Source organism: Esox lucius, chromosome 1 (genome assembly GCF_011004845.1).
Source record: "Esox lucius isolate fEsoLuc1 chromosome 1, fEsoLuc1.pri, whole genome shotgun sequence".
Lineage (NCBI taxonomy): Eukaryota > Metazoa > Chordata > Actinopteri > Esociformes > Esocidae > Esox > Esox lucius.
In genome coordinates, this window is record NC_047569.1 from 2,990,973 (window position 1) to 3,018,415 (window position 27,443).

General features: G+C 42.0%; 2 protein-coding genes across 4 annotated transcripts in view; one reads left to right on the forward strand and one right to left on the reverse strand.

Annotated features, from left to right (window-relative positions):
- b3glcta (beta 3-glucosyltransferase a) overlaps positions 1-27,443 on the reverse strand; it is a 221,632-nt gene that overhangs the window by 10,500 nt on the left and 183,689 nt on the right. For all 3 annotated transcript variants that reach the window (XM_010901830.4, XM_010901831.4, XM_010901829.4), the window contains 4 exons: positions 18,269-18,400; positions 12,880-12,949; positions 6,740-6,853; positions 639-738 (listed from right to left, as the gene is read on the reverse strand). In XM_010901830.4, the coding sequence (XP_010900132.1) occupies positions 639-738; positions 6,740-6,853; positions 12,880-12,949; positions 18,269-18,400 (416 nt within the window). The remainder of the gene's footprint in view (positions 1-638; positions 739-6,739; positions 6,854-12,879; positions 12,950-18,268; positions 18,401-27,443) is intronic.
- On the forward strand, positions 23,384-24,898 carry LOC105028819 (ladderlectin). Its single transcript, XM_034291975.1, has one exon. It carries the CDS (start codon positions 23,438-23,440, stop codon positions 23,921-23,923), a length of 486 nt encoding a protein of 161 aa, XP_034147866.1. The 5' UTR covers positions 23,384-23,437; the 3' UTR covers positions 23,924-24,898.

A 27,443-nucleotide genomic window follows, 5' to 3' on the forward strand; every position in this document is an offset into this window, starting at 1 on the left:
CTCCCAAAGGGGTGTGGCCCGAGGGGCGAGAATAAATCAGCGTGGCACCAAGACCCCAAACAGAGATTGCTGGTGGTTTCCGGGCCCTGAACACACCCTCTTTGTCCGTTCCTAGTGTCTCCTTGTTACGAAGACTAACTAGTATTTATGCACATTGCTGTTCAGCCTCTGTAGTTTGAAGTCTTTGTCAAATGGTAGTGGACGACACATCCATGCCTACTTCCTGGAGAGTGTTCCCTGACTTGTTAGACAGTTCTATTCTGTTTATTCTTCATCATGGAAAAAATTCTAGGGGTCTTCCTTGGTCTACCATGAAATGTGCTATCACTAAGCTAACAGTACTTGGGTTGTTTATCTTAATGTAGAAAACATTTTATTTTGGCACGCTTAATGTTTAAGCTGTCTTTGATTGATTTATTTTGATTGTTAAATAAATGAATAAAAATAAATTAAATAGGGAAGTCAAGCTGAGGCGAAGGTCAATTGGAAATTTCAGCCATGAATACAGCAATATAAATAAGATGTACAGAGAAAGAAAATAACTCAAGGAAACACATGGATAGGAAGAAATTTGAATCCTACTGTAGCCTTCCGTTCTGCAGGTGCGTGTGTGCGCTTGAGTATACTGTGAGATTTACCTGATGAGCGTGTCATCATCCACCACCAGCAGCCAGCTCGTTTTTGGCACCGCTTCACTGACATACCTCTTCATGATGGCAAACGTCTTCCCACAATGACCTGCAGATGAAGTTATTTACAGTCACACTGTGTACACGCACAAGTTCTCAAGTTATGACTGGATTCAACAACTAACATTAGAATTGACTATAACAAACAGTAAAGCTAGGTTGTTTTTCTGTTAGCAGATATCTGTTAGACTTGATCATTTAAATGGCAGAGAGACGGGTTAAATTTATGGAACAGTAATATTTTTCAATTCAGCGGCATGTTCGAGAGAATTAAAGCACTCATTCTCTCCAAAGAAGGAGAATCATTAAAGAGGCAGTAAATCAATGAGGCAATTATGCACCTTTCAGCAGAATGGAAAGGATTTGACTAGAATTAGATTTCATAGAAAAATCTTTATCCGCTCGAGTCCAAATAACTCTGTGAGACATACAACAACAGGGGAGAAAAGTAGAGGGAAGACAAAGACAAAGCATGTAGTAGGACCGCAGGCTTTTAGAACTGGGTTGGGATGATGGATGATGGGGGACAATAGAAAGTATCTAATACCCGCCAGCTAAGGCTCAGTCCCAAATGATACCCTGTTGTCTTTATGGTGCACTACTTAAAGGCAGTGCGCTAGATGGGGCGTAGGGTGACCTATGGGAAGCCACCTTGGACTGTGTCTGTAACCACTGGACTTAAGAGGGCCAGGGCTAGGTGAAAACAGTAGCAACAGCAATCAGCTCCCTAGGGTATAGTCTGTTAAAAGGACTTCCAATCCACCACAAATTACAAGAAGCCGCTGAATGGTGTAGCTGTCGGAATCCTCCCTGCTGTCCCTCTATCCCTGCTTTCTGGCCTGAAAAATGCAGCACCGCCATCAGAGTAAAAGCACAGATACTAATGATTACGTTAACACTTGGAGAGGCTCTAATACCTTACTTTGACCCTGTTTAATACCTTACTTTGACCAATGATACCATTGCTTCCTGTTTCACTGGGATATAAAAATTAGTTAACACACACAAAATCCATTTGTCATCTATCACCATTGGAAAAGGCAAATAATTCAGTTTAAAATAGACAAGTGTTTGTTGACCCTCATAAATCGGATCCCGACATATTAAACAATTATAGGCCAAGATCCCATCATAGTACTGAGACTGCACTCGTGAAGGTAACAAATGACCTTCTAATGGCCTCAGACAAAGGTTCCGCATCCGTCCTGTTGCTTCTTGACCTTAGTGCTGCTTTTGACACTATTGATCACTCCCTGCAGGAGGGACCATAAGGGGTCGGTGCGTAGAGGATCGGGCTGCACTCAAAGGCAGGGGCCTCGACAACCCGATCCCTGGACACGGAAACTAGTTCTAGGGACGTGGAACGTCACCTCGCTGGCTGGGAAGGAGCCTGAGATTGTGCGTGAGGTTGAGAGGTTCCGACTAGAGATAGTCGAGATCACCTCTACGCAAGGCTTGGGCTCTGGAACCACACTCCTTGAGAGAGGATGGACTCTTCACCACTCTGGAGTTGCCCATGGTGAGAGGCGGCGGGCTGGTGTGGGTTTGCTTATAGCCCCCCAGCTCTGCCGCCATGTGTTGGAGTTTACCCCGGTGAACGCGAGGGTCGTTTCCCTGCGCCTACAGGTCGGGGATAGGTCTCTCACTGTTGTTTGTGCATACGGGCCGAACGGCAGTGCAGAATACCCAACCTTCTTGGAGTCTCTGGGAAGGGTGCTGGAAAGTGCTCCGACTGGGGACTCCATTGTTCTACTGGGGGACTTCAAGTCACAGTTTGTACATAATGAACACCATGTTCAAGCATAAAGGTGTCCATCAGTGCACGTGGCACCAGGACACCCTAGGCCGTAGGTCGATGATCGACTTTGTTGTCGTTTCATCTGACCTGCGGCCGTATGTCTTGGACACTCGGGTGAAGAGAGGGGCGGAGCTGTCAACTGATCACCACCTGGTGGTGAGTTGGATCCGATGGCGGGGGAGGAAGCTGGACAGACTCGGCAGGCCCAAGCGTACTGTAAGGGTCTGCTGGGAACGTCTGGCCGAGTCTCCTGTCAGAGAGATCTTTAACTCCCATTTCCGGTAGAGCTTCGACTGGATTCCGAGGGAGGCTGGAGATATTGAGTCCGAGTGGACCATGTTCTCCACCTCCATTGACGAAGTGGCCGCTCGGAGCTGTGGCCGTAAGGTCTCCGGTGCCTGTCGAGGCGGCAATCCCCGAACCCGGTGGTGGACACCGGAAGTAGGGGATGCCGTCAAGCTGAAGAAGGAGTCCTATCAGGCCTGGTTGGCTTGTGGGACTCCCGAGGCAGCTGACGGGTACCGGCAGGCCATGCGTACTGCAGCCCGGGTGGTTGTGGAGGCAAAAACTCGGGCCTGGGAGGAGTTCGGTGAGGCCATGGAGAAGGACTATCGGCTGGCCTCGAAGAGATTCTGGCAAACCGTCCGGCGCCTCAGGAGAGGGAAACGGTGCCCTACCAACGCTGTTTACAGTGGAGGTGGGTAGCTGTTGACCTCAACTGGGGATGTCATCGGGCTGTGGAAGGAGTACTTCAAGGATATCCTCAATCCCGCCGTCTTCCATTGAGGAAGCAGAGGCTGAGGGCTCAGAGGTGGACTCGTCCATCACCCGGGCTGAAGTCACTGAGGTCGTCAAGAAACTCCTCGGTGGCAAGGCACCGGGGGTGGATGAGATCCGCCCTGAGTACCTCAAGTCTCTGGATGTTGTGGGGCTGTCTTGGTTGACATGCCTATGCAGCATCGCGTGGCGGTCGGGGACAGTGCCTCTGGGATGGCAGACCGGGGTGGTGGTCCCTCTTTTTAAGAAGGGGGACCGGAGGGTGTGTTCCAACTACAGGGGGATCACACTTTTCAGCCTCCCCGGGAAAGTCTATGCCAGGGTACTGGAGAGGAGAATACGGCCGATAGTAGAACCTCGGATTCAGGAGGAACAGTGTGGTTTTCGTCCGGGCCGTGGAACACTGGACCAGCTCTATACCCTCTACAGGGTGCTGGAGGGTTCATGGGAGTTTGCCCAACCAATCCACATATGATTTTTGGATTTGGAGAAGGCATTCGACTGTGTCCCTCGCGGCATCCTGTGGAGGGTGCTTCAGGAATATGGGGTCCTGGGTCCTTTGCTAAGAGCTGTCAGGTCCCTGTACGACCAAAGCAGGAGCTTGGTTTGCATTGCCGGCAGTAAGTCAGACTTGTTCCCAGTGCATGTTGGACTCCGGCAGGGCTGCCCTTTGTCGCCGGTTCTGTTCGTAATTTGTATGGACAGAATTTCTAGGCGCAGCCAGGGGCCACAGGGTGTCAGGTTTGCGGACCACACGATTTCGTCTCTGCTCTTTGCGGATGATGTTGTCGTGTTGGCCCCTTCAAACCAGGACCTTCAGCATGCACTGGGACGGTTTGCAGCCGAGTGTGAAGCGGTTGGGATGAAAATCAGTACCTCCAAATCCGAGGCCATGGTCCTCAGTCGGAAAAGGGTGGCTTGCCCACTTCAGGTTGGTGGAGAGTTCCTGCCTGACCTCTCCTTTGAAGAACATATAAAATATGTCTCAAGAGTTGCTTATTTTCATCTTCGAAACATTGCAAAAATGTGAAACTTCAATTAGTGCTGCACACGGCTGCTAGAATCCTAACTAGAACAAAAAAATGTGAACACATTTCTCCTGCCCTAGCGTCCTTACACTGGCTGCCTGTTGGGGTTAGGGCTGATTTTAAGGTTTTACTCTTAACCTATAAATCAATACATGGACTTGCTCCTACTTACCTTGCTGAAATGATCCAGCCATACATACCTACACGTAACCTACGATCGCAAGATGCAGGCCTTTTAATTGTACCTAGAATTTCTAAACAAACAGCTGGCGATAGGGCCTTTTCTCATAGAGCTCCATTACAGTGGAATGATCTGCCAATTAAGGTTAGAAATGCAAACTCAGTGCAAACTTTCAAGTGTCTACTAAAAACGAATCTCTACAGCACGGTTTATAATTAGGTGTAACCTGGCCCGGGGGCGTGAAGGTGACCAGTTGGCTTGATACTGTCCACCCTTGTTGTCTTGCCAGGTGGGCTCTCGTTGCCACTGGGATGCCCTCCCTCCAATGCCTTTTGGGGAAAACTCACTGGCTTGTTGTTGACTCTCTGTTGCGCACTTGTGCAATTGGGCTGTACGCTGCAGGCAATATTCGGCCCTCATTCAGGGGGGTTGCGTTAGGTGGGTGTCCCTTTGGTTGATGCCTGGCAATGTGGGTGGATTGATTTCCTGCCTGTTGGGCCCTGTCCAGGGCCTTCCCCGGGTAGGGCAACAGTGTCGCTGGACCCCCCCGTCTCAGTTCCAAGGTGTTACGCTGCTATATTATTGTGCTGGGGGATATGAGGAATGCACTTCTAACATTTCTCAGTTTCCTCCAGTTTTAAATTTTAGAAGGAGATGAGGTCCTGGTCCACACCTACGGATTACCTGGTTTGTGGGGCCCGTTGCTGTCCCTGTCCTTGTCCACCTGGTCATACTTCTGACCTAGTCTAAAATCAAATAGCCTCTGGATTTAGCCCAGAGAAATGTATTAATTATTACAATTGGACTCTTTATATCTCACCCGGCACAGCCAGAAGAGGACTGGTCACCCCTCTGAGCCTGGGTCCTCTCTAGGTTTCTTCCTAAAATTTGGCCTTCTTAGGGAGTTTTTCCTAGCCACTGAAATTCAACACTACTGTTGTTTGCTCCTTGGGGTTTAAGACCGGGTGTCTCTGTAAAGCACTTTGTGACAACTGCTGTTGTAAAAAGGGCTTTATAAATACATTTGATTGATTGATTGACCCTCATAAATCTGACTTAGCACAATTACCCTAAAAAACTATGAAATATTGTTACATTGCCTTGTATGCAGGTGCATCTTCCCTGCCTGCACTGTGAGGAAGACGGTTTGGAAGGCTAAGAAGAATCCCAAGGGCCACAGATGGAGGGTTACAATGCTTATTGCTTGATACATTTGCAGGATTGGAACACCGTTATTTGTCAGATGAAACAAAAATAGAGAACTTTGACAAAATACCCCAGCATTTGGTATGTGTTGAAAGCAGGAAGCAAATGCAGAAAATAACCTCAAGAATACTGTAAAATATGGTGGAGGGATCTTTTGGCTTTCACTGGTTATTGGTCCCTTGTTAGGGACAATGCCATCATGATCTCAAAAAAGTATCAGAACCAGATTTTTTTCCCCCCATAACTTAGTTATCACGATTATCCGGACACAGTTGATGGAGTCAAGCGCTGAGCTGATGAAGCACAAAAACTTAATCCAAAAAACAGAGTCACAGGGCAGGCGAAAACACAGGAGGTCCAAACACTGGGGCTACAGTACAAAATCTTAAGGCGAGAGAGTAATTGTTGTCACAAAACTGGGTCAAGGTATAACTAGGCAAAAAGGGTAACTGGAATAAACGCTTGGTAAGTTGATAATACAAACAATACTTGGCAACTTCAAAGCCCCACCCCAGGCAGTATAGACCAACCCCAATCACCCAAAACTAAACACAGGTGTGCATCAATACTCCGGCGAAGGGGGGCGTGGTCGATGCGGAGGAGAAGCCAGGAACAAGGACATGACAGTTATCTCTCAGTCGCTCAGTCACGGACAAGATGCTTAGTTACCAACCACATGAATAAGCAGCAAAGTACCAGAGGCACACACTGTGCCCTCAGCCCTTTGTTTAATCTCAAATGTTCTGCTAGCTGGATCAGACAGTAAGCCAACCATCGGGCAAACTATAGCTTTGAATTGAATTATCTTAGGTTGAAGCTTTATCTTGTGAGTGACCATTTATATTTTTCATGTTAACTTGATCAGCTACGGGACCCAAATACTCTGCAAATGTGGATGGAAGCAGGGGCCGTATTTATATAATTCCTCACATTAAGTGTGATGATCTAGGATCATGTCTATGTAAATGTGTTCACTATGTTCCAAAAAGGCAAAAATGATCTTGGATCAGCGCTCATACCAAGGTGACCCTTAATTAATACATTATATATGCCAACTTACCTCTCTCAGTGTTAGGGACTCCAAGGTCGATGGTGGGTATGGTAGGGTCGGCATGATCACTGTAATACTCCAACAGAGAGGCATCTCTCTCCCACGTCTTCTTGACAACTGGGACTGTGGTGAAATGACAAAGCAAAAGGTCAGATACTACAGTACATTACGACTTACGACTTAGAAATAGAATTGGAACATATGCTGCGTTGGGCAACAGGTAGCCTTCCAGGCCATCCGTTTGTAGTGCAGATCTAATCACTACCTGACAACCCCTCTGATTGTGCGGCTGATCTGGTTTCTGACTAAAGACGCAGCCCACCCCTCCTCAGAGTCCAGCTCCTTTCTGGGTTTTTTCTTAGGTTCCAACTCTCCCAGGGATTTGTTTTCAGCCTGACTGCACCAGTTTCTTGTTGTTGCTTGGGGTCTTTGGGGTTTGGCTGGTATCTGTATAAGCACTTTGTGACAACTGCCCATGTAAAAAGGGATTTATCAATTTAATGTGAATTGAATTGATAAGAAATGTGTCATTCTGCCCTTGAACAAGACACTTAACCCTAATTCCTCCAGAAAGTCTCACTGGATATGAGGAACTGCTAAACTAATCAAATGTTAATTAAATATTAATCCTCTGACCACACATTTCTTATTCTGAAAGTTGAAAGCATACCTGGGGGGGGGGGGGGTTCCATACATTATAGTTGTAGGTTTTTATACATTAAGACTTGCCTTGTTTTATTTGATCATGGAAAAAAAAGGAAATACTTCAAAGTGATTTGATTGAACTAAACCGTGACAATAAGTCAACTACAGCAGACAGCATAATTATTGGACTCCACTAATTAAGACTTGGATAAACAAAGGATGTGAATCCTTATGAAACATATGCATTTTATTGACGTAGATGGATCTCAAAGATTTTCAGAAATTAAGTTATATTTCATTGTTTTACTTTTGAATCCTAATATTGCACCCTATGAACATCTTTAGAATAAGTTATTTTTGATTGTTGTGACCCATTCCTCCCGTAACCATCATATTGATTTCTGTGACTTATGCCACAGTAGACCTTTTGTCGATTTGGACCAGATGGGATAGCCTTTGTTGTCCGAGCGCATCGTGAGCCGGTTTGTGGATTGTCCCTCCTCGGACCGCTGTTGGTAGGTACTGTTGACCGAGAGCACTCCACAAGCCTTGTCATTTCAGATGCTCTGACCCAGTAATCTGGCCATAACAACTGGCCCTCGTCAAAGTCACTCAGTTCTTCAGTCCTGCCCATTTCTCCAGCATCCAACACGCTGACTATGAGAACTGTTTGTTTGCTTACCATCTAATCTACCCAGACCTCAACATCTTCTGCTTGTTAGATGATAAAAAAAAAGTAGTCAGAATGTTTTGGCTCATCAGTGTATACCTCAATGAAATAATTAGGCATTTTCCTTCAGGTAACTATTGAAAATTAAACTCTACACATTTGGTTTGGTTTGACATTTTGGTTGGTACTGGTGCATTCTTTGCTTTAAGCCTAGAATAATGTAAGATGTACACTACCATTCGAAAGTTTGGATCACTTCAAAATATCTTTGTTTTCCATGAAAACATACATGAAATGAGTTTCAACAGGAAATATATCAAAATTAATCGGAAATATAGTAATTGAAAAGGTTAGAAATAATGACTTTTAATTGAAATAATAATTGTGTCTTTTTAACTATGCTTTAATCAAAGAATCCTCCATTTGCAGCGATTCCAGTCTTGCAGACCTTTGGCATACCAGCTGTCAATTTGTTGAGGTAATCTGAAGAGGTTTCACCTTCCTGAAGCACCTCCCACAATTTGGATTGGCTTGAGGGGCACTTCTTACGTACCACATGGTCAAGCTGCTCCCACAACAGCTCAATAGGGTTAAGATCTGGTGACTATGCTGGCCACTCCATTATAGACAGAATACCAACGGACTGCTTCGTCCCTAAAAAGATCTTGCATAGTTTGGACTTGTGCTGTGGGTCATTATCCTGTTGTAGGAGGAAACTGGCTTCAATCAAGTGACATCTACAGAGTATGGTATTGATGGAACCGAGAAATGTCAATTTTATTTTTATTTACATATTCAGTGACTCTTGATTATTTATTATAGAAATGTATACCTGTGTACTTACTTTCTATCCTAGTAGGCAATCATTGGAATGTTAAAAGTTAACAGATGTTTTTGTAAGCAGTGAATGCAGGGACAAAAGTGTTGCTTTTAATTGCCTAACTTGCGTGATCCTTGAGATAAAACCTCTGTGTCATTGGAAGAGCCCCAGGAGTCAGATTGGATGGTATCCCTGATTTATAAGGGGTCTATTCTACAGGACTGGTTTTGTTTTCCTTAGGTCAGTTAACCAACCCCCACTGAAGAGGCTCTCTGGCATTTTCCTCATCTTTGATACTTGTACTGTAATTGTAATACTCTCTTTATATATTAAATTAATTTGTTCACTATTTGGAATTAATCTAAAATGGCTCCAAATCCAGTTCCACCAGCATGGCGTTGCAAAATGGAGTGATAGCCTTCCTTCTACAAGATTCCTTTTACCCAATTTTCCATCTCTACCAAAGCATCCCCAGACCATCACATTGCCTCCACCATTCTTAACAGATTGCATCAAGCCCTCCTCCAGCCTCTTTAGATTTGGTCTGCATCTCACAAATGTTCTTCTTTGTGATCCAAACACCTCAAACTTACATGTGGCTGTCCATAAAACTTTTTTCCAATCTTCCTCAGTCCAGTGTCTGTGTTCTTGTGCCTGTCTTAATATTTTCCTTTTTTTGGTCAGTCTGAGAAATTGCTTTTTCTTTGGAACTCTGCCTAAAAGGCCAGCAACCCAGAATGACCACTGCACTGTTGATGTTAAGACAGGTGTTTTCCGGGTACTATTTAATGAAGCTGCCAGTTGAGACATCTGTTTCTTAAACTAGACAATAATGTATTTGTTCTAATGCTCAGTTGTGCACCAGGGCCTCGCACTCCTTTTTCTATTCTGGTTAGAGACAGTTTGTGCTGTTCAGTGATGGTAGTACACAATGTTGTACTAAATGCACAGAGTTGTACACAGCGTTGTATCTTCTGTGTCTTGGCAATTTCTTGCATGGAATAGCCTTCATTTCTCAGAACAAGTCTCAGAAGAAAGTTATTTGTTTCTGGACATTTTGAGCATGTAATCAATCCCAAAATTGCTGATGCTCCAGATACTCAACTACTATAAAGACGACCCAATTTATTGCTTCTTTAATCAGCCCAACAGTTTTCAGCAGTGCTAACATAATTACAAAAGGTGTTTTCTAATGATCCATTAGCCTTGTAAAATTATAAACTTGGATTAGTAAACACAACATGCTATTGGAACACAGGACTGAACACAGGTCATTTACAACCATGTTCATCAATTTGATGTTATTTTAATGGACAAATGTGCTTTTCTTTCAAAAACAAGTACATTTCTAAGTGTCCCCAAACTTTTGAACGGTATTGTATATATTTAATGTCATAATATAACCAGGGTTGGATAAGTTACTTTATAAATGTACTCCGTTACAGTTAAAAGTTACCTGTCCACATTTATAATCAGTAACATAACTTTTCGATTACTCAAACTCAGTAATGTAATCCGATTACTTTGAATTACTTTTAGATTACTTTAATATTAATATGCATTAAAAAACAAATAGGAATAGCCTATAACCAACTGAACACATTTTGCGGGATCAATCAAGTTTACATATCTCACGGAATTTGCATACACTTGCATACACTTGCGTACACTGAATCTGCAGTAGTCTGATGTTTTGCTCCACAACCTTCAAAATGTTGCAAAAGCCCCAGGCACGCAAATTCATGTTTGCAATCGTGTGCAACCGCACACAAATACATTTTACCCGCGTGAACGTAATGTGATTATTAGGCCACCAGCGATGGATTTTCAAAACGCAAATGAAAGAAATAAACTGTAATAATACACCTGCACTCAGCTTAAATCCAATGCGGTCAGTAGCCAATGATAACCACAATTTTCTGAGATGCAAAGCAAAAGCAGTATCACATGGCTAACCTGTATGGACAGAGTTGAGGTGGCTGCGTCAAATCCAAATCATCATCCTTTGGCAAAGTGCTTCCCAACACATTTTCTCCTCAAATGTCGTGATAAATTCCTTATAATCTTCATCTTGAAGGTAACGCCAGTTTACAGCTATCAAACAAATAGTTGCCTAATTTCGAAACTCTTCCTGACTGTGTTGTTCGGTGCGTTTGACAAATAAAAATAACACCATCATGGTTCTGAAAGAAGCGTCGAGTGGATATCTAAATCACTTTTTATATGGGTAGGCTTATATTATCGTATACACTCCGTTTTTACCAACAAAACTAGTGCTTCTTTGGTCACTATAATCTGGTTATGCGCGCCCACCTTTGCACGCATTATGATCACACCCAAAAACTGAGGCGCGCGATTGTTATTGATTCAAATAACCAGCCCACAAATCTATGTTTTTAAAAGATTATAGTAAAAAACTATTATTTTTCAGTTAAAATAATCCAAAAGTCAGATCTTTATTCAAAAGTATCTGTAATCCAATTACAATATTTTAGTTGGTAACGGTTTTGTGGATTTGGAGAAGGCATTCGACTGTGTCCCTCGCGGCATCCTGTGGAGGGTGCTTCGGGAATATGGGGTCCTGGGTCCTTTGCTAAGGGCTGTCAGGTCCCTGTACGACCGAAGCAGGAGCTTGGTTTGCATTGCCGGCAGTAAGTCAGACTTGTTCCCAGTGCATGTTGGACTCCGGCAGGGCTTCCCTTTGTCGCCGGTTCTGTTCGTAATTTTTATGGACAGAATTTCTAGGCGCAGCCAGGGGCCGCAGGGTGTCAGGTTTGGGGACCACACGATTTCGTCTCTGCTCTTTTCGGATGATGTTGTCGTGTTGGCCCCTTCAAACCAGGACCTTCAGCATGCACTGGGACGGTTTGCAGCCGAGTGTGAAGCGGTGGGAATGAGAATCAGTACATCCAAATCCGAGGCCATGGTCCTCAGTCGGAAAAGGGTGGCTTGCCCACTTCAGGTTGGTGGAGAGTGCCTGCCTCAAGTGGAGGAGTTTAAGTATCTAGGGGTCTTGTTCACGAGTGAGGGAAGGATGGAACGGGAGATTGACAGACGTATCGGTGGAGCTTCTGCAGTAATGCGGTCGATGTATTGGTCTGTCGTGATGAAGAAAGAGCTGAGTCGCAAGGCGAAGCTCTCAATTTACCGGTCAATCTACGTTCCTACTCTCACCTATGGTCATGAGCGAAAGGACAAGATCCCGGATACAGGTGGCCGAAATGAGCTTTCTCTGCAGGGTGGCTGGGCGATCCCTTAGAGATAGGGTGAGAAGCTCGGTCACCCGGGAGGAGCTCAGAGTAGAGCTGCTGCTCCTCCACATCGAGAGGGGTCAGCTGAGGTGGCTTGGGCATCTGTTTCCATCCCACCGGGAGGAGACCCCGGGGAAGACCTAGGACACACTGGAGGGACTATGTCTCCCGGCTGGCCTGGGAACGCCTCGGTGCCCCCCCGGAAGAGCTGGAGGAAGTGTCTGGGGAGAGGGAAGTCTGGGCATCTCTGCTTAGACTGCTGCCCCCGCGACCCGGCCCCGGATGAAGCGGAAGATGAGTGGTTGGTAATGTACGGATTAGAGTTACTGTTTTTTTGTAATCCGTTACACTCCCCAACTCAGTATGTAACTCTATTTCTAACACTACTGCCAACCACAACCTACATGCTGGAAATTCACTTTGTTCTTGTAGGGACCTGACTAGAGTCATAATTCGATTTGTGAAATAAAAACACACCTAAACCTTAACCTTAAAGGGACATACAGACACTAACAGAAAAAGACATCTCTCTGAATCCACCTACAATATTCACTGTGATAAACTTGCATTGGTTGATTGACATCTGCAGAGACCTGAATCAGTTCAACAAGGAGTCATCACTTTACTGGGCACACATCTCAAAGGCTGAAAATACACTCAATCTATTAAGAGTAGAACAAATGTTAACATGATTATTTTAAGGACATTATGGACCTTCAGATAAAATCTGTCACAAAAGTTTAACCACGCTGATCATACTAACCTCTCTCATTGTGAAATTTCTTACAGGTTTTCACGGCGACAAATATTTCTTCCTTTTTCACAGGGTCTCCCTGCATGCAAAACAGAAAAATAAGAATTATACATATCTAGGGATAGAGTATTTCCTGGAGAGGTCACATGCTAAGGAATAACTAAGGCTCTGGTTAAAAGTTGGGCAATATATATTGCATAGGGTGCCATTTGGGAGTTGCCTGTAAAGCCTTAAGACTCACAGAATGGGGCAGAGGAGAGCATGGGATGCTAGACAGGAATTTCACATTTATAAACATGGAGCATGGAGGTGGAAAGTAGCATGTTACCGGTCAGGGTCAGATTCTTTTTGGAGTAATACCTGCACGATATCCTCCAGATCGAGGCACTGCAATTTGCAATTGAGTGATTGCAATATGCAGTGGAAGGATATGTTCACAATATTCAGATAAACAAGAAAGGGGACAAAATCATTAAAACAAGCATACAGATCTCAATCAAAGAATGAGAAACCTCAAGAATTCAAATGTGACCTGCAGACCCTTGTGGACCAATCATGCTCTTGCACTGCCGGGTAAGTTCTGTTCATATACAGTGGGGAGAACAAGTATTTGATACACTGCCGATTTTGCAGGTTTTCCCACTTACAAAGCATGTAGAAGTCTGTAATTTTTATCATAGGTACTCTTCAATTGTGAGTGACGGAATCTAAAACAAAAATCCAGATAATCACATTGTATGATTTTTAAGTAATTAATTTGCATTTTATTGCATGACATATTATTTGCATGACGAGTATTTGAAACATCAGAAAAGCAGAACTTAATATTTGGTACAGAAACATTTGTTTGCAATTACAGAGATCATACGTTTCCTTCAGTTCTTGACCAGGTTTGCACACACTGCAGCAGGGATTTTGGCCCACTCCTCCATACAGACCTTCTTCAGATCCTTCAGGTTTCGGGGCTGTCGCTGGGCCACACCAGGACATTGAGATTACGGAGTCACTCCTTAGTTGCCCTGGCTGTATGTTTCGGGTCGTTGTCATGCTGGAAGACCCAGCCACGACCCATCTTCAGTGCTCTTACTGAGGGAAGGATGTTGTTGGCCGAGATCTCGCAATACATGGCCCCATCCATCTTCCCCTCAATACAGTGCAGTCGTCCTGTCCCCTTTGCAGAAGCAAAGCAAAGCATCCCCAAAGAATGTTTCCAACTCCATGATCACGGTTGGGATGGTGTTCTTGGGGTTGTACTCATCCTTCTTCTTCCTCCAAACACGTCAACTCGAGTTTAGACCAAAAAGCTCTACTTTTGTCTCATCAGACCACATGACCTTCTCCCATTCCTCCTCTGGATCATCCAGATGGTCATTAGCAAACTTCAGATGGGCCTGGACATGCGCTGGCTTGAGCGGTGGGACCTGCTCAAGCCAGCGCATGACGGCGTAGTGTGTTACTAATGGTTTTCTTTGAGACTGTGGTCCTAGTTCTCTTCAGGTCATTGACCAGGTCCTGCCGTGTAGTTCTGGGCTGATCCCTCACCTTCCTCATAATCATTGATGCCCCACGAGGTGAGATCTTACAGTTGTTGTCTTCTCACCAAGCTGCTTGACTATTGTCCTGTAGCCCATCCCAGCCATTGCAGGTCTACAATTTTATCCGTGATGTCCTTACACAGCTCTCTGGTCTTGGCCATTGTGGAGAGGTTGGAGTGTGTTTGATTGAGTGTGTGGACAGGTGTCTTTTATACAGGTAACAAGTTCAAAAAGGTGCAGTTAATACAGGTAATGAGTGGAGAAAAGGAGGGCTTCTTAAAGAAAAAGACAGCTGGAATTCTTACTGGTTGGTAGGTGATCAAATACTTATGTCATGCAATAAAATGCTAATAAATTCAATGAGATTTTCATGATTTTTGTTTTAGTCTGTCTCTCACAGTTGAAGTGTACCTATGATAAAAATTGCAGACCTCTACATGCTTTGTAAGTAGGAAAACCTGCAAAATTGGCAGTGTATCAAATACTTGTTCTCCCCACTGTAGCTACTGTATTACTGAACTTGTTTATCAGTCAACATCATCTTATCAACTTCAGCAGAAAGTCACCTGTTAAAGTTAAGCCTACAAGTGCCCCAACAGAACAAGCTAATATTCAGGGTAGCTAGATATCTAGCTAATGTAATAGTAACAAGTAAGTCACCTAAATGGTCACGCTAGCACAAATAACTACAATAACAGCGTTAAATAAATTGTTTGTGTAATGAATAATTATGTATAAATGTTAAAGCATTTCATAACCCAAGAGAAGTCACTGTAAATTACTCCCCCCTCTAAACTTTCTGGTTACCTGCTGTCAGATCTGCAGCAGGTGTCATAGTGAAGGCACATTGTTTCACCATTTTGAACCTTTTAAAGACAAAAGTTTGACTGACCTTCAAATAGTGACCGGTTGCTAAGATAGGATTGGACATGGGCCTTTTAAGGGAAGATTTTGCAAAAGGTAAACTCTCCAGGCAAAATGTGGTTTATATATGTGCGATTAATACTTGGGTTTCTTTACAAACAATGCTATACAATCTATGGTGTGGTTTATAGACATTACGGTTTATAAATGAGGAATTACGGTACATCTCATTTTACATTTCACTCATTTAGTGGACGCTTGTATCCATAGTAAATAGGTTTTGGTTTCCCAAGATGTGACATCTTTTGACCACGCTACACTGAAAAAAAGTGTAAAAAAACCACAATGTTCTGGCAGCTGGGGCGTTGAATACTTTTGGTTTTCAACTGATATTTTCCAGCACCCCTGCTGCCAGAAAATTTGTTAAATCAAAAAAACAATTTTTACAGTGTATTCATACATCAGTTATTACTATTTAGGTAACGTACCAAAGTCTTCCAGGCACAAGGCTGTCAAAAATCTGCACAAGGCAGAGCTCTTCTTCATCAGACATTGCAAAACACTATATAAAGCAACATAAAACACCAAACAGAAACGTCTTCATTTCTATGGTTGGCACACAAACATGACCATAATCCCAAAAAACATTGCAAGGGTGAATACTGTACATGAACAAGATGGCACAAAAAACAAAGCTCTGCCACCTTCTTATCAATTACAACTAACATAAACAACATGAACAACAGCAAAGCATGCTGGGATATTCATAATAAAAAAGAAATACTTCTTATTCATACAGTTCATTTTTGTAAACATCAAAGTCTTTGGAAAAACATTTCCTCATAACAGAATTTTCAAGTTATTTTAAATTAAGTTTTTATATCTTCTTCATCTTCATCTGCTTATCTGGTATCGGGTCACGGGGGCAGCAGCTCCAGCAGGGGACCCCAAACGTCCCTTTCCCGATCCACATTTGCCAGCTCTGACTGGTGGATCCTGAGGCAAAAATATAATCTCTCCACCTAGTCCTGGGCCTACCCCGAGGTCTCCTCCCAGCTGGACGTGCCTGGAACACCTCCCTAGGGAGACGTCCTGGGGACATCCTTACCAGATGCCCGAACTACCTCAACTGGCTCCTTTCGATGCAAAGGAGCAGTGCCTCTACTCCGAGTTCCTAACGGACGGCTGAGCTTCTCACCCTATCCTTAAGGGAGAAGCCAGCCACCCTTCTGAGAAAACCCATTTCAGCCGCTTGTACTCGCGATCTTGTTCTTTCGGTCATGACCCAGCCTTCATGACCATAGGTGAGGGTAGGATGGAATATCGAGAGCTTTGCCTTCCGGCTGTCTTTTCGTCACAACGGTGCGGTAAAGCGAATGCAATACCGCCCACACTGCTCCGATTCTCCGGCCAATCTCCCACTCCATTGTCCCCTCACTCGCGTACAAGACCCCGAGATACTTGAACTACTTTACTTGGGGTAACGCCTCATTCCCTACCCGGAGGAGGCACTTCATCGGTTTTCTGCTGAGAACCATGGCCTCAGATTTAGAGGTGCTCATCCCAACCGCTTCGCACTTGGCTGCGAACCGTTCCAGTGAGTGCTGAAGGTCAAAGACCGATGATGCCATCAGGACCACATCATCCGCAAAAAGCAGCAATGAGATCCCCAGCCCACCGAACTGCAACCCCTCCCCACCCCGACTACGCCTCGATATCCTGTCCATAAAAGTTACAAATAGGATTGGTGACAAAGCACAGCCCTGGCGGAGGCCAACCCCCACCTGGAACGAGTCCAACTTACTACCGAGAACCCGAACACAGCTCTCACTTTGGACGTACAGGGATTGGATAGCCCTCAGAAGGGACCTCCTCACCCCATACTCCCGCAGCACCTCCCACAGTATCTCCCGGGGGACCCGGTCATACGCCTTCTCCAGATCCACAAAACACATGTAGACTGGATGGGCATATTCCCAGGCGCCCTCAGGATCCTTGCAAGAGTAAAGAGCTGGTTGGTTGTTCCGCGACCAGGACGGAATTCGCATTGTTCCTCTTCAATCTGAGGTTCGACAATCTGCTAAACCCTCCTTTCCAGTACCTTTGAGTAGACTTTCACAGGGAGGCTGAGAAGTGTGATATGCCTGTAATTGGCAAACACCCTCTGGACCCCCTTTTTGAACAGGGGAACCACCACCCCGGTCCGCCACTCCTTAGACACTTTCCCCGATGGCCACGCAATGTTGAAGAGGCGTGTCATCCAAGACATCCTCTCTACACTCAAAGCTTTCAACATTTCTGGACGGATCTCGTCAATCCCCGGAGCTTTGCCACTGTGGAGTTGTTTGACCACCTCAGTGACTTCTGCCATGGAGATTGACGATGCTTCCCCATCAACCTCCAGCTCTGCCTCCACTATAGAGGGCGTGTTAGTGGGATTTAGGAGTTCCTCAAAGTGTTCCTTCCGTCGCCCAATTACCTCCTCAGTTGAGGTCAACAGTGTCCCATCCTTACTGTACCCAGCTTGGATAGTTTTTATATCTAATTAAAAAAATAATTGTACAGTCATTGTGAAATACAGGAAATTATATACAACATTTTAAGTGAATTACCATAAAATAACTTATTTTTTACAGAGTTGGCTATCCACTGCCCACAATGGGTGAAGAGAGAAAAGGAGAGGTCAGAGGAAGAGAATGACAGAGGGCACCTGGTTCTGAGCCAAGCTGATGAAAGGCAACACTAGTTACTAATGAATGGACCAGAGCTCAACTCAGTGTTTTGTGTCGGGTGGGAGGTTGAGGGCTTCCATGACCATGTTTCATGAGCTAGTGTTATACCTATGCTGCATGTTACTTTGTACTCACAAAGTAACATGCAGCATAGGTAACACTAGCTCATGAAACATGGTGAGAAAAATGCTAGAGGCTACTATTTTGACACAGGTCTCTGGTGAAGAATTGACCGGCGCAATACAGTATGTACAAACTGGTACCTACACAAAGGGGAGACAGGTTGCTGAGAGTGGTAGCACAGTGTTGGGCAGCTTGAGAGGCCTCTGACTCTGTACACAGTTCTGGGACTCCTGTTAGACGAGGGCCTTGGCCGTTCTCCCAGATATACAGAGCAACCTGCAACAAATAATTAAAACAAAAGCAAGTGAACCTACTCAACATCAAAGTCAATATGTATATAAGGCAGTTTAATAAAACTTTTAAATGTTACTGAGTGTTATTATAGTCAATCTAGTTACAAATACTACAGATTAACATTAACATCTGAGCAAAAAATCCATACACACAAAGTCCAATGGGTTTCCCAGCATTTATTAAAATGTTCAGCTAATGTCATGAAACAGAAAATGTTCTGAATTCATAAATCCAGTCAGTTCCAATAGCAAATATTTTGTAATTCCTGAAATTATATAGTTTTTTAAAATGGTATGCCTACCATTTGCTTTTATAAGTAGGCTACATATTAAGATAACTCAACAAGGAAAGCATGAAGGGGAAAATAATGAAGATGTAATTCATAACAATTACAATAGAAACACACAACTTGTCCACAGCATATTGATCAGTGTTGATTAGCCTATTCAAAAGGAGAATATTGCATTTCAAATTACCATGCCAGGTTAGAGTATTAGAGTATAAAAAGGTTTCTATTGAACACAAGATTATTAGTACAATAAACAGCTTTATTTATTTTACTAAAGTACACTAACAACAGTATAACAGTTGAGTAAATTATTAACAATATTGCTTCTAAGATTCCTATCAGCACTCTACCCTGCGCAATCCTGCACATATTAGTGCTGCTAGAGCTTTAAAGACATTGAAACAGAAGAGATGAAGACAATTTGTTACACAATGTTAGCAAAACAAGTGTATACAATATTTAAACTCCTGCTATTTGATTAAGTGTTGATAAAGTTGCTAAAAGAACTATGTATACATTATATATTTATGAGTCAATTTAAATAGTTGGTGGTTACATTTAACCTTTGGCCTCATGTTTTTAATTAGTTCCACAGCCCTAATTCTATAGTACAAAATTGCCACATCAACAACATCAGCTGAGGAACAATTTAAGTTAGCTTCTGTAGCTTTTATTCTTCGTAAAAAATAGTTAAAGTGAGGTTAAAATAGGTAACACTAGCTAGGTAACAAAGATCACACACTAAGCATCGTTTGGAACTAGATTGACAACAAAAGCAATACTGACCACAGGTAGTAACCACTTGCTGTGCACACTGCTTGGTCTCGTTTATCTGTTTGAACACTACATTGTATGAGCTAGTGCTTTAGCGTCTTTATAGCTGATGGCTTTTAATTTTCATTAAATATCTATTTTACCACACATTCATTTTTTGGATCCTTACGACACAACAAAGTGTAAATTTCCCAGTGACATGCACAAACTCTACAACATGGCACCTCAGTCTGCAATGGCCCTGAATTTGGCACCAGGTGACAGCCTGGCTACTCATTGGACAGCCCACAGCAACCACGATGACACTCCATGACAGTAGAGACAGCAAACCCTGGTGTAATGGTAAAATATTGGTGTAAGGCACCAAAGGAATTATGGCATTAAAGACCACAGTGACCCGTGATCCCTGATTAACATCCCTTCCAAAAGTCAGCACCTTATGCAGGGCAATGTCTGCTTCACTGCCCTGGGGCATTGGGATATGCTTTTTAAGCCAAAGGGAAGAATGCCCCCTGCTGGCCCTCTAATACTCGAATTCTGTGCACATTCATAACTAATACTACTGGACTCCCATCCAGGCACCGACTAGGCAAGCCAGCAGGTGCTGTAGGACCTTGTACCATCTATTCCACATTTGTCCCCAGTGCTAAATAGTTGGCCAACCATGTATCGAACGCAGGTCTGCCTGCCTACCTGCGTTTAAAGCAGGACAGGACCAATCACTATTATCACTGCCTTTACCACCTTACCAGACTGAAATTAAAACACAGGCTTTTCTTTTCATTCACATCAAAGGATCTCCCTAACATTAGACTTCACCTTGTTAGTAGGAGGAGGCAGGTCAAAATGGGTCACCCAAATATCCATAGAGTTCCTAAACTTACATCGTTAAAACGCCATAATAAGGACTGTACATCATTCCCTTTTGAGAAATACATGAACTAAAAATCTAGAATATGAAAGAAAATGTGTAATCATGCTTTGATTACTTTATACTTTAAAATGTGTATAGTGTATATTTAATCTTCTAATAACTTATCTTGCTTTCAATGAAAGCATGTCATCTGTTTTTACCATTATGTAGGGGATATTATAACCGGAACAAAGAACCAGCTTCCATACTTGTACTAAGCAAAAATACCAATCTTCCTTTGCCCAGGCATGGACATATCAAGGACTGATGAGTTGACCTTCCTCTTTGAATTCTTGTATATTCATTGATACAAATCAAAGAAATCCACTTGGATTGATGGACAGAAATTTGGCCATAAATATATATGGCTCACCCTCTCATAAGCATCAAAAATGAGAAGAGGTAATTACATCCTGCATGCTCTTCTACTGATAAGATAACCTTTTGTTTTACTCTGGTTAAACTTCACAACCCTAAAAACAACATACCAGTTTTTCAACATTTAACAGGTCATGCACTGGTGCCCCCAGGAATTGAAAGAGTAAGCCTCCTGCTTTCACCAATGACACTGAATAAAGCATCACATGTGCTTAAAATTACATTATTTCAAAGACTGAAAACATTCTGTGCACATTCATAACTACTGTACACAAATGTAAGTCAAACTGCGGAATTGTGTAACTAATAAAAACTGGTGACACACAGTGAAGTGCTTTTCACAGCATTCTCCTGTTACAAGATTCTTGCTTATTTTAATAAACCGTTTCTTTAATTAATAATATATTGTGTGTGTTTTGAGTTCAATTTTTAAACAGACGGGACTCTGGAGTTCATAGTTTCAGAAGTTAGACATAGTGACTAAATAATAATAATTAATACATAATAGAATGTGTAACATTTAGGATTTTGCTTATTTTCTTTTGTATATGTTTATAAAAAACTATACAAATCTCAGCAACCATTACAGATTTTATGTTTTAAAACACTGAGATGTTACAATTTGCTCCATTGGAGTAATACAGTCTTTAAAGGTGAGAATGAGGAGAAATTAGGAGGATTTTCGATTTGAAACAGATATTTTGGTTCGTCATTGGTTTGATAACATTAGTAAAAAAATTCTCAAAGGAACACATAGGGCTAAGCATTACTGCAAAGTGTGCGGCAGCTAATCAAACAAGCTGACTGATTGATAAACTGTACCTAAAGCCACTATTTACCAATTGTACACTCATTCACCAGTTTTGCATGTTTAGGGGATGTCTATAGACCATTTTAAAATTGCTGTATTTCTGGCATCTCAGAATTACTGTTAGCAGCATCTGTAATTACTGATTTGTATAGCCATTATTTTCTGGTGTGTAGAGGTCAACTTGGATCTGGGGTAGATCATTTTAGGTCTCTCAGGCCCTTGGACTGTGGCGCAAGATTGCTAAATTACATCCGGGCTGCAGTGTCCTAATCAGTAGTACTGTGTTTGTATATGGCGCAAGTAATGTGTCCGGTTGTTCAAAAAATATATATATTGTATATATATCCACTATAAACACTATTGGACCATAAAAAGAACTGGGGCGTGACCAAAAGCACTCAGGGTTAAAGCCCCTAAAAGCAAGACCCAACATTTAAACATGGTTGATTGCAGTTACTCTTTTCACAAATAAGTAGTAGAACAAGAAACAATTATATACCAACGTATCGGTGAATCAACTGTTAGCTATATTTCATGTTTTTATAAAAAAGTGAACTATGTAGGCATAACCACATCATTACCACTACTTCCAAATACATGCATTAAACTAAGATATAATAACTGTTGCCAATTAAGTATGCACAAAATGGAAATATGCCTTTAAAGCTCCTCACGCTGAAAGGAAAAATTCTAAGATATAAAAAACCAGCATAGACATACAAAAAAAATCAACCACACTTAAAACATACATAAAAAACACATGACACAATCCTTTCTGTGTCAGATCACCATAGTCTTTCAGAGGTCTATTATTGCAGTGGGATACATGCTTTTTTATATTTCTATTGCTATGTGTCCACCTCTAATCTCCAGCCAGGCAGCTTGTTAAAGGAAGAGCAGATGGGTGTTGAGTGAAGAGATTTGAGAGTTAAAGCTGATGAGTTTTTAGTCTGGCCTGGTTAAAAACTTGAGTCATGTGGCACCGGTTGTTCCAACCATCCGTTTCCTGACACACAGTCCAACACATTTATGATGTCAGTCGATTGCAGTTTGTCCATCACAACATAACCATGAACTGTTTTACAGTTTCAGTTTATCCTGAACTGATCCTAATTTGTTTTGTCCCTGGCTGGAATTGAAACCTGGTCAGTCAGTCAGAGACATCCACGTACGTGGTCTGGCAAAAATTACATGATGCCTATGAGGAAGACTTGCCAGAATCTTTCACTCTCCTGAATCTATTGGGATCTGTTGCCATGAGACAGGGACATAGATACAGTGTAATTGCATATGACATAATTGGAAAAAGTATAAAAATATAAATGTTTACAGCAAGACATGCCCCAACCTCAAAGGGTTATTTTAGTTTTAAGTTTTTTAGGTAAAGATCATCCACTTTTGTCAGGTCAAAAGCACAAAAGACCTTGCATAGTTTTTCAATGTTAATCTTGTCCAATTTTTTAAGAATTTCTAAGACTTGTTCTCTTGGTGGTATCCAAAACGACTGATTGCATACACTTGCAAACTTTACACCTATGACAGCCATATTATAGAATTTGAAATATCATATAAGATCCCACTATACGTAGGGTGTGTGGGCTGGTACAGGGCAGTGTAAGTTGTTCAGGTACATTTAAGTCTAAAGACACCAGAGATTCTCTGTAACTTCTCTACATTTGGCAGATGGATGAGGAAGCATTCGTAATTCAATCGGATGTGGAAATGTTGAAATGTCAACATGTTGTTTTGTACTTTGTCCTAGTGGCTCCATGAGCTACATGTATAAGAGTGTTCCACTTTCACACGGCAAACAGAAAATACCACTTCTGATTTTTCCTTTAACAAGAGATTACGATGGAGAAGTTAACCGTCCTGTTGCTTCTGTGTGCTTCAATTGCACTGGGCGACACACATCCTGTCCAAAGCTCAGACTGGTACAAATATGGATGTCCCTTAGGCTGGAACACATATGGATCACGCTGTTTCAAGTATGTCAAAGCTAAACGGTCATGGGCCGATTCAGCATTGAATTGCATGGCACTTGGTGGAAGCCTGGCATCCGTGCACAGCCTTTTAGAATACAAGTTCATCCAAGCTTTGATCCTGGAAACAACTGGCAAGCTACCTAGCACCTGGCTTGGAGGTTATGATGCAGTCGTAGAAGGCAGATGGATGTGGTCAGATGGCTCCAGCTTTGATTACACTAACTGGAACACAGGTGAGCCCAATGACGCTGGGGTAGGAGAGGACTGTCTACAGATGGATGCTTCACAGGAGAAGAGCTGGTTCGACGTGCCCTGTAAATATGCGTTTGCATCCCTCTGTTCAAGGAGAATGTGAGGCAGGCTACATCACCTGAACCTTCAGGGTATGAATGGACTACACTTCAAAACAATATCCAAAATCACTCACTGTTGCTCAAGAAACAAAACAAAAATAGCTAGCATGGTGCATTGAATGTAACATTTCGAAACCCTATGAAAGTATAGGGTAAAGCAAACAATTGGATACTGAAAAAAAATAAACTTTAAAGGGAAATGCAGAAATGTACACCATGTCATGTTGTTGCAAATTATGTTTTTGAATTGAAATGTTATACTAAAATAGGATTTTCTTTTTTTATAATTCTTTTTTACTGCAGTAATAAAATGTTTAATACTATAAGCTACTTTTTTACCAGTGGATTTCTTGATTATTAGACCAATGAGTTGTTTAGATGTAAGAATGTATGGTCATACAGTGAACTAAAATGTATCAGCTTTATAAATGAGATGTAACACAATATGTTCAGTAGATGTATTCATTAATTACTGATTCAGATTAAGGTAAACATGAATCATTCATAGTTTTTTTATTCAGGTAAAATAAAGCATAAATTAATGTTAACTTATTGCATGTTACTCTTTAGCTGTTTTTTTACGTCTGGTGCTACATTTCTCTGTGTACGTCACAGAGAAATGTGACGTGCAATGTGAGAGTTTTAAGTAAAAATAGTTTTAAGAGAAACAAGGAGAGAGAAAGTTGCTTGATGTAAAAAGGGCATACAAAATGTATTTGATTGATGAAAGAGAGAGGTCTCCAAGCAAGAGAAATTCTATTTCTCCCCTGAATGACGATGAGGTTCTGATATGGGGTCGAAAAACAGAAATAAACAAAAGTGACAGGAGCTGAGTGTCATCAAAGGTTGAAAATTAAGCCATTTGTTTTCCCAACCTGCGTTTTGAAGATTGAAACATTGCTCAGTGATCACAAGTGGCTAAATTTGAAGCTTTCTACTGGCTTGTATTGTCAAATATTACATTTCCCGATAAAACAGCAGTAGTCCTAGTTGTTCAACCTTGGAAAAAACACTTCAGTTTATTAGGACCCATACAGAAATCTAATATATGGCCATATACATTTAAAGACCTAACATATATAGTGGATATAATGTCTACACACCCCTGTTAGAATGCCAGGTTTTTATGATGTAAAAGAATGACACAAAGATAAATCACTTTTTCCATTTTCAATGTGACCTATAATGTGAACAATTCAATTGAAAAACAAACAAATCTTCGAGGGGGATTGAAAAAAAAATAAAAACCTTACAATAACCTGGTTGCATAAGTGTGCACACCCTCTTATAACTGAGGATGTGTTCAGAATTAACCAATCACATTCAAACTCATGTTAAATAGATGTCATTACACACCTGCCATCATTTAAAGTGACTAATTAATCACAAATAAGGTTCAGCTGTTCGGATTTTCTTAGTTGCATCTCAGAACAAAAGCCATGGTCCGCAGAGAGCTTCCAAAGCATCAGAGGGATCTCATTGTTGAAAGATATCAGTTAGGAGAGGGGTACAAAATAATTTTAGATATACAACACAGTGAAGACAGTCATCATCAAGTGGGGAAAATATGGCACAACAAAGACATTACCAAGAACTGGATGTCCCTCCAAAATTTATGAAAAGAAGAAAACTGGTTAGTGAGGCTTCCAAGAGGCCTACAGCAACATTAAAAGAACTGCAGAAATTTCTGGCAAGTACTGGCTGTGTGTTACATGTGACAACAATCTCCCGTATTCTTCATATGAATGGGCTATGGGGTAGGGTGGCAAGACTGAAGCCTTTTCTTACAAAGAAAATCATCCAAGCCCGGCTGAAATTTGCAAAAACAAACATCAAGTCTCCCAAAAGCACATGGGAAAATGTTGAACTTTTGGGAAAAAGGTTGAACTTTTTGGGCATAATTCCATGTTTGGCACAAAAACAACACTGCACATCACCCAATGAACACCATACACTCAGTGAAGCATGGTGGTGGCAACATCATCCTTTGGGGCTGTTATTCTTTAGATGGAACCGGGGCCTTAGTCAGGATGGAGGGAATTATGAACAGTTCCAAATACCAGGCAATTTTGGCGCAAACCTTCAGGCATCCATTAGGATGCTGAAGATGAAGAAAAAGTTCATCAGAAGAAGATTAACGTTTTGGAATGGCCCAGCCAGAGCCCAGACCTGAATCCAATTGAACATATGTGGGGTGATCTGAAGACGGCTGTGCACAGGAGATGTCCTCACAATCTGACAGATTTGGAGCGCTTTTGCAAAGAAGAGTGGGCAAATATTTCCACGTCAAGATATGCCATGCTAATAGACTCCTACCCAAAAAGGCTGAGTGCTGTAATAAAAGGTGCTTCAACAAAGTATTAGTTTAAGGGTGTACACACATTGTTATGGTGAGTTTTTTATTTTTAACTTTTCCCCCTCAAAGTTTTCAGTTGGTTTTTCAATTGAATTGTTCACATTATAGGTCACATTAAAGGTGGTAAAGGTTCTGACTTTTTATATCCACTGTATTTCAAAATACATGGTCATATATGTACATTATGTATTTCAATTCTTGTATATTTTGACATATATGTGTTGATCAACCAAATACATGTTTACAACATATGCTCATTTAAGACAAATTACTTACATATATTGCCATATATTACATTTCTGTATGGCGAGCCTCTCAAGTGTCCTAATGTTGTCCTTCTAGGAAATACTAAGATTAAGAGCTATGTACAAGACATATCAGAGCATAAATCAAGCATCATTTAGGCATAGAAGAGTGCCAAGGGAGAGAATTTGAAGTCAGTGGCCTAGAGGAGTGCAATTTTACCCAGGATGATCAGAGTTTTGTAGGCCGCTGACTTCAAATTCTCTCTACCAGTTTCTATTTCGCTGGTGCACAAAGGTCTACACTACAGCTACTCACATGGACTGACCAAATATATCCATATTGAACGGGGAGAGGAGTGACCCCTGCATAATTGAATTTGTCCAAAATCTTCACAGAACTGGATGGGACAATATCTTAAGCAAAGTTTTTTTTGTATTTGCTGCTTTTCTTAACATAAATTTGTTGTTATAATGGAGAGGAAGAGGAAAGGTGGTGGAAAGAAAGTAAGAGAAAAATGTCAAAGTCTCTTGAAGCAGATGCTGCCAAGTGCAGCACCATAAAGGAGATGTTTCGATGGCCTATTTAGCATGCTGCTGACAGTGCTTCTCCTTCACACAGGCAGACTCAGCCCAAAGGTGATTGTCCTGTCATACCAAAGTCGAGTAGTCCTACAATGGTGGTGGGAAAAGGGCACAAAAGATATCATGCTTAACTTGCTAGCTTTCCATTTATCGTAGTCGTGTTATTATAATGTAATTTTCAAATCTAGTGCGATTTTGTCCTCCTGTTGGTAAATGTTGATTGTGTGCTAGCTAGCTAACCAAAGTATTGTGTAAATTAGTCACTGATATTAAAATGTTCTGTAAATGTAATAGATTATTAATATTCTTAAATATATATATATAAATTTTTTCTGTTTT

Coding starts and splice junctions, on each gene's coding strand:
- LOC105028819 (XM_034291975.1), top strand. CDS start 23,438: ATGGAGAAGTTAACCGTCCTGTTGCTTCTGTGTGCTTCAATTGCACTG.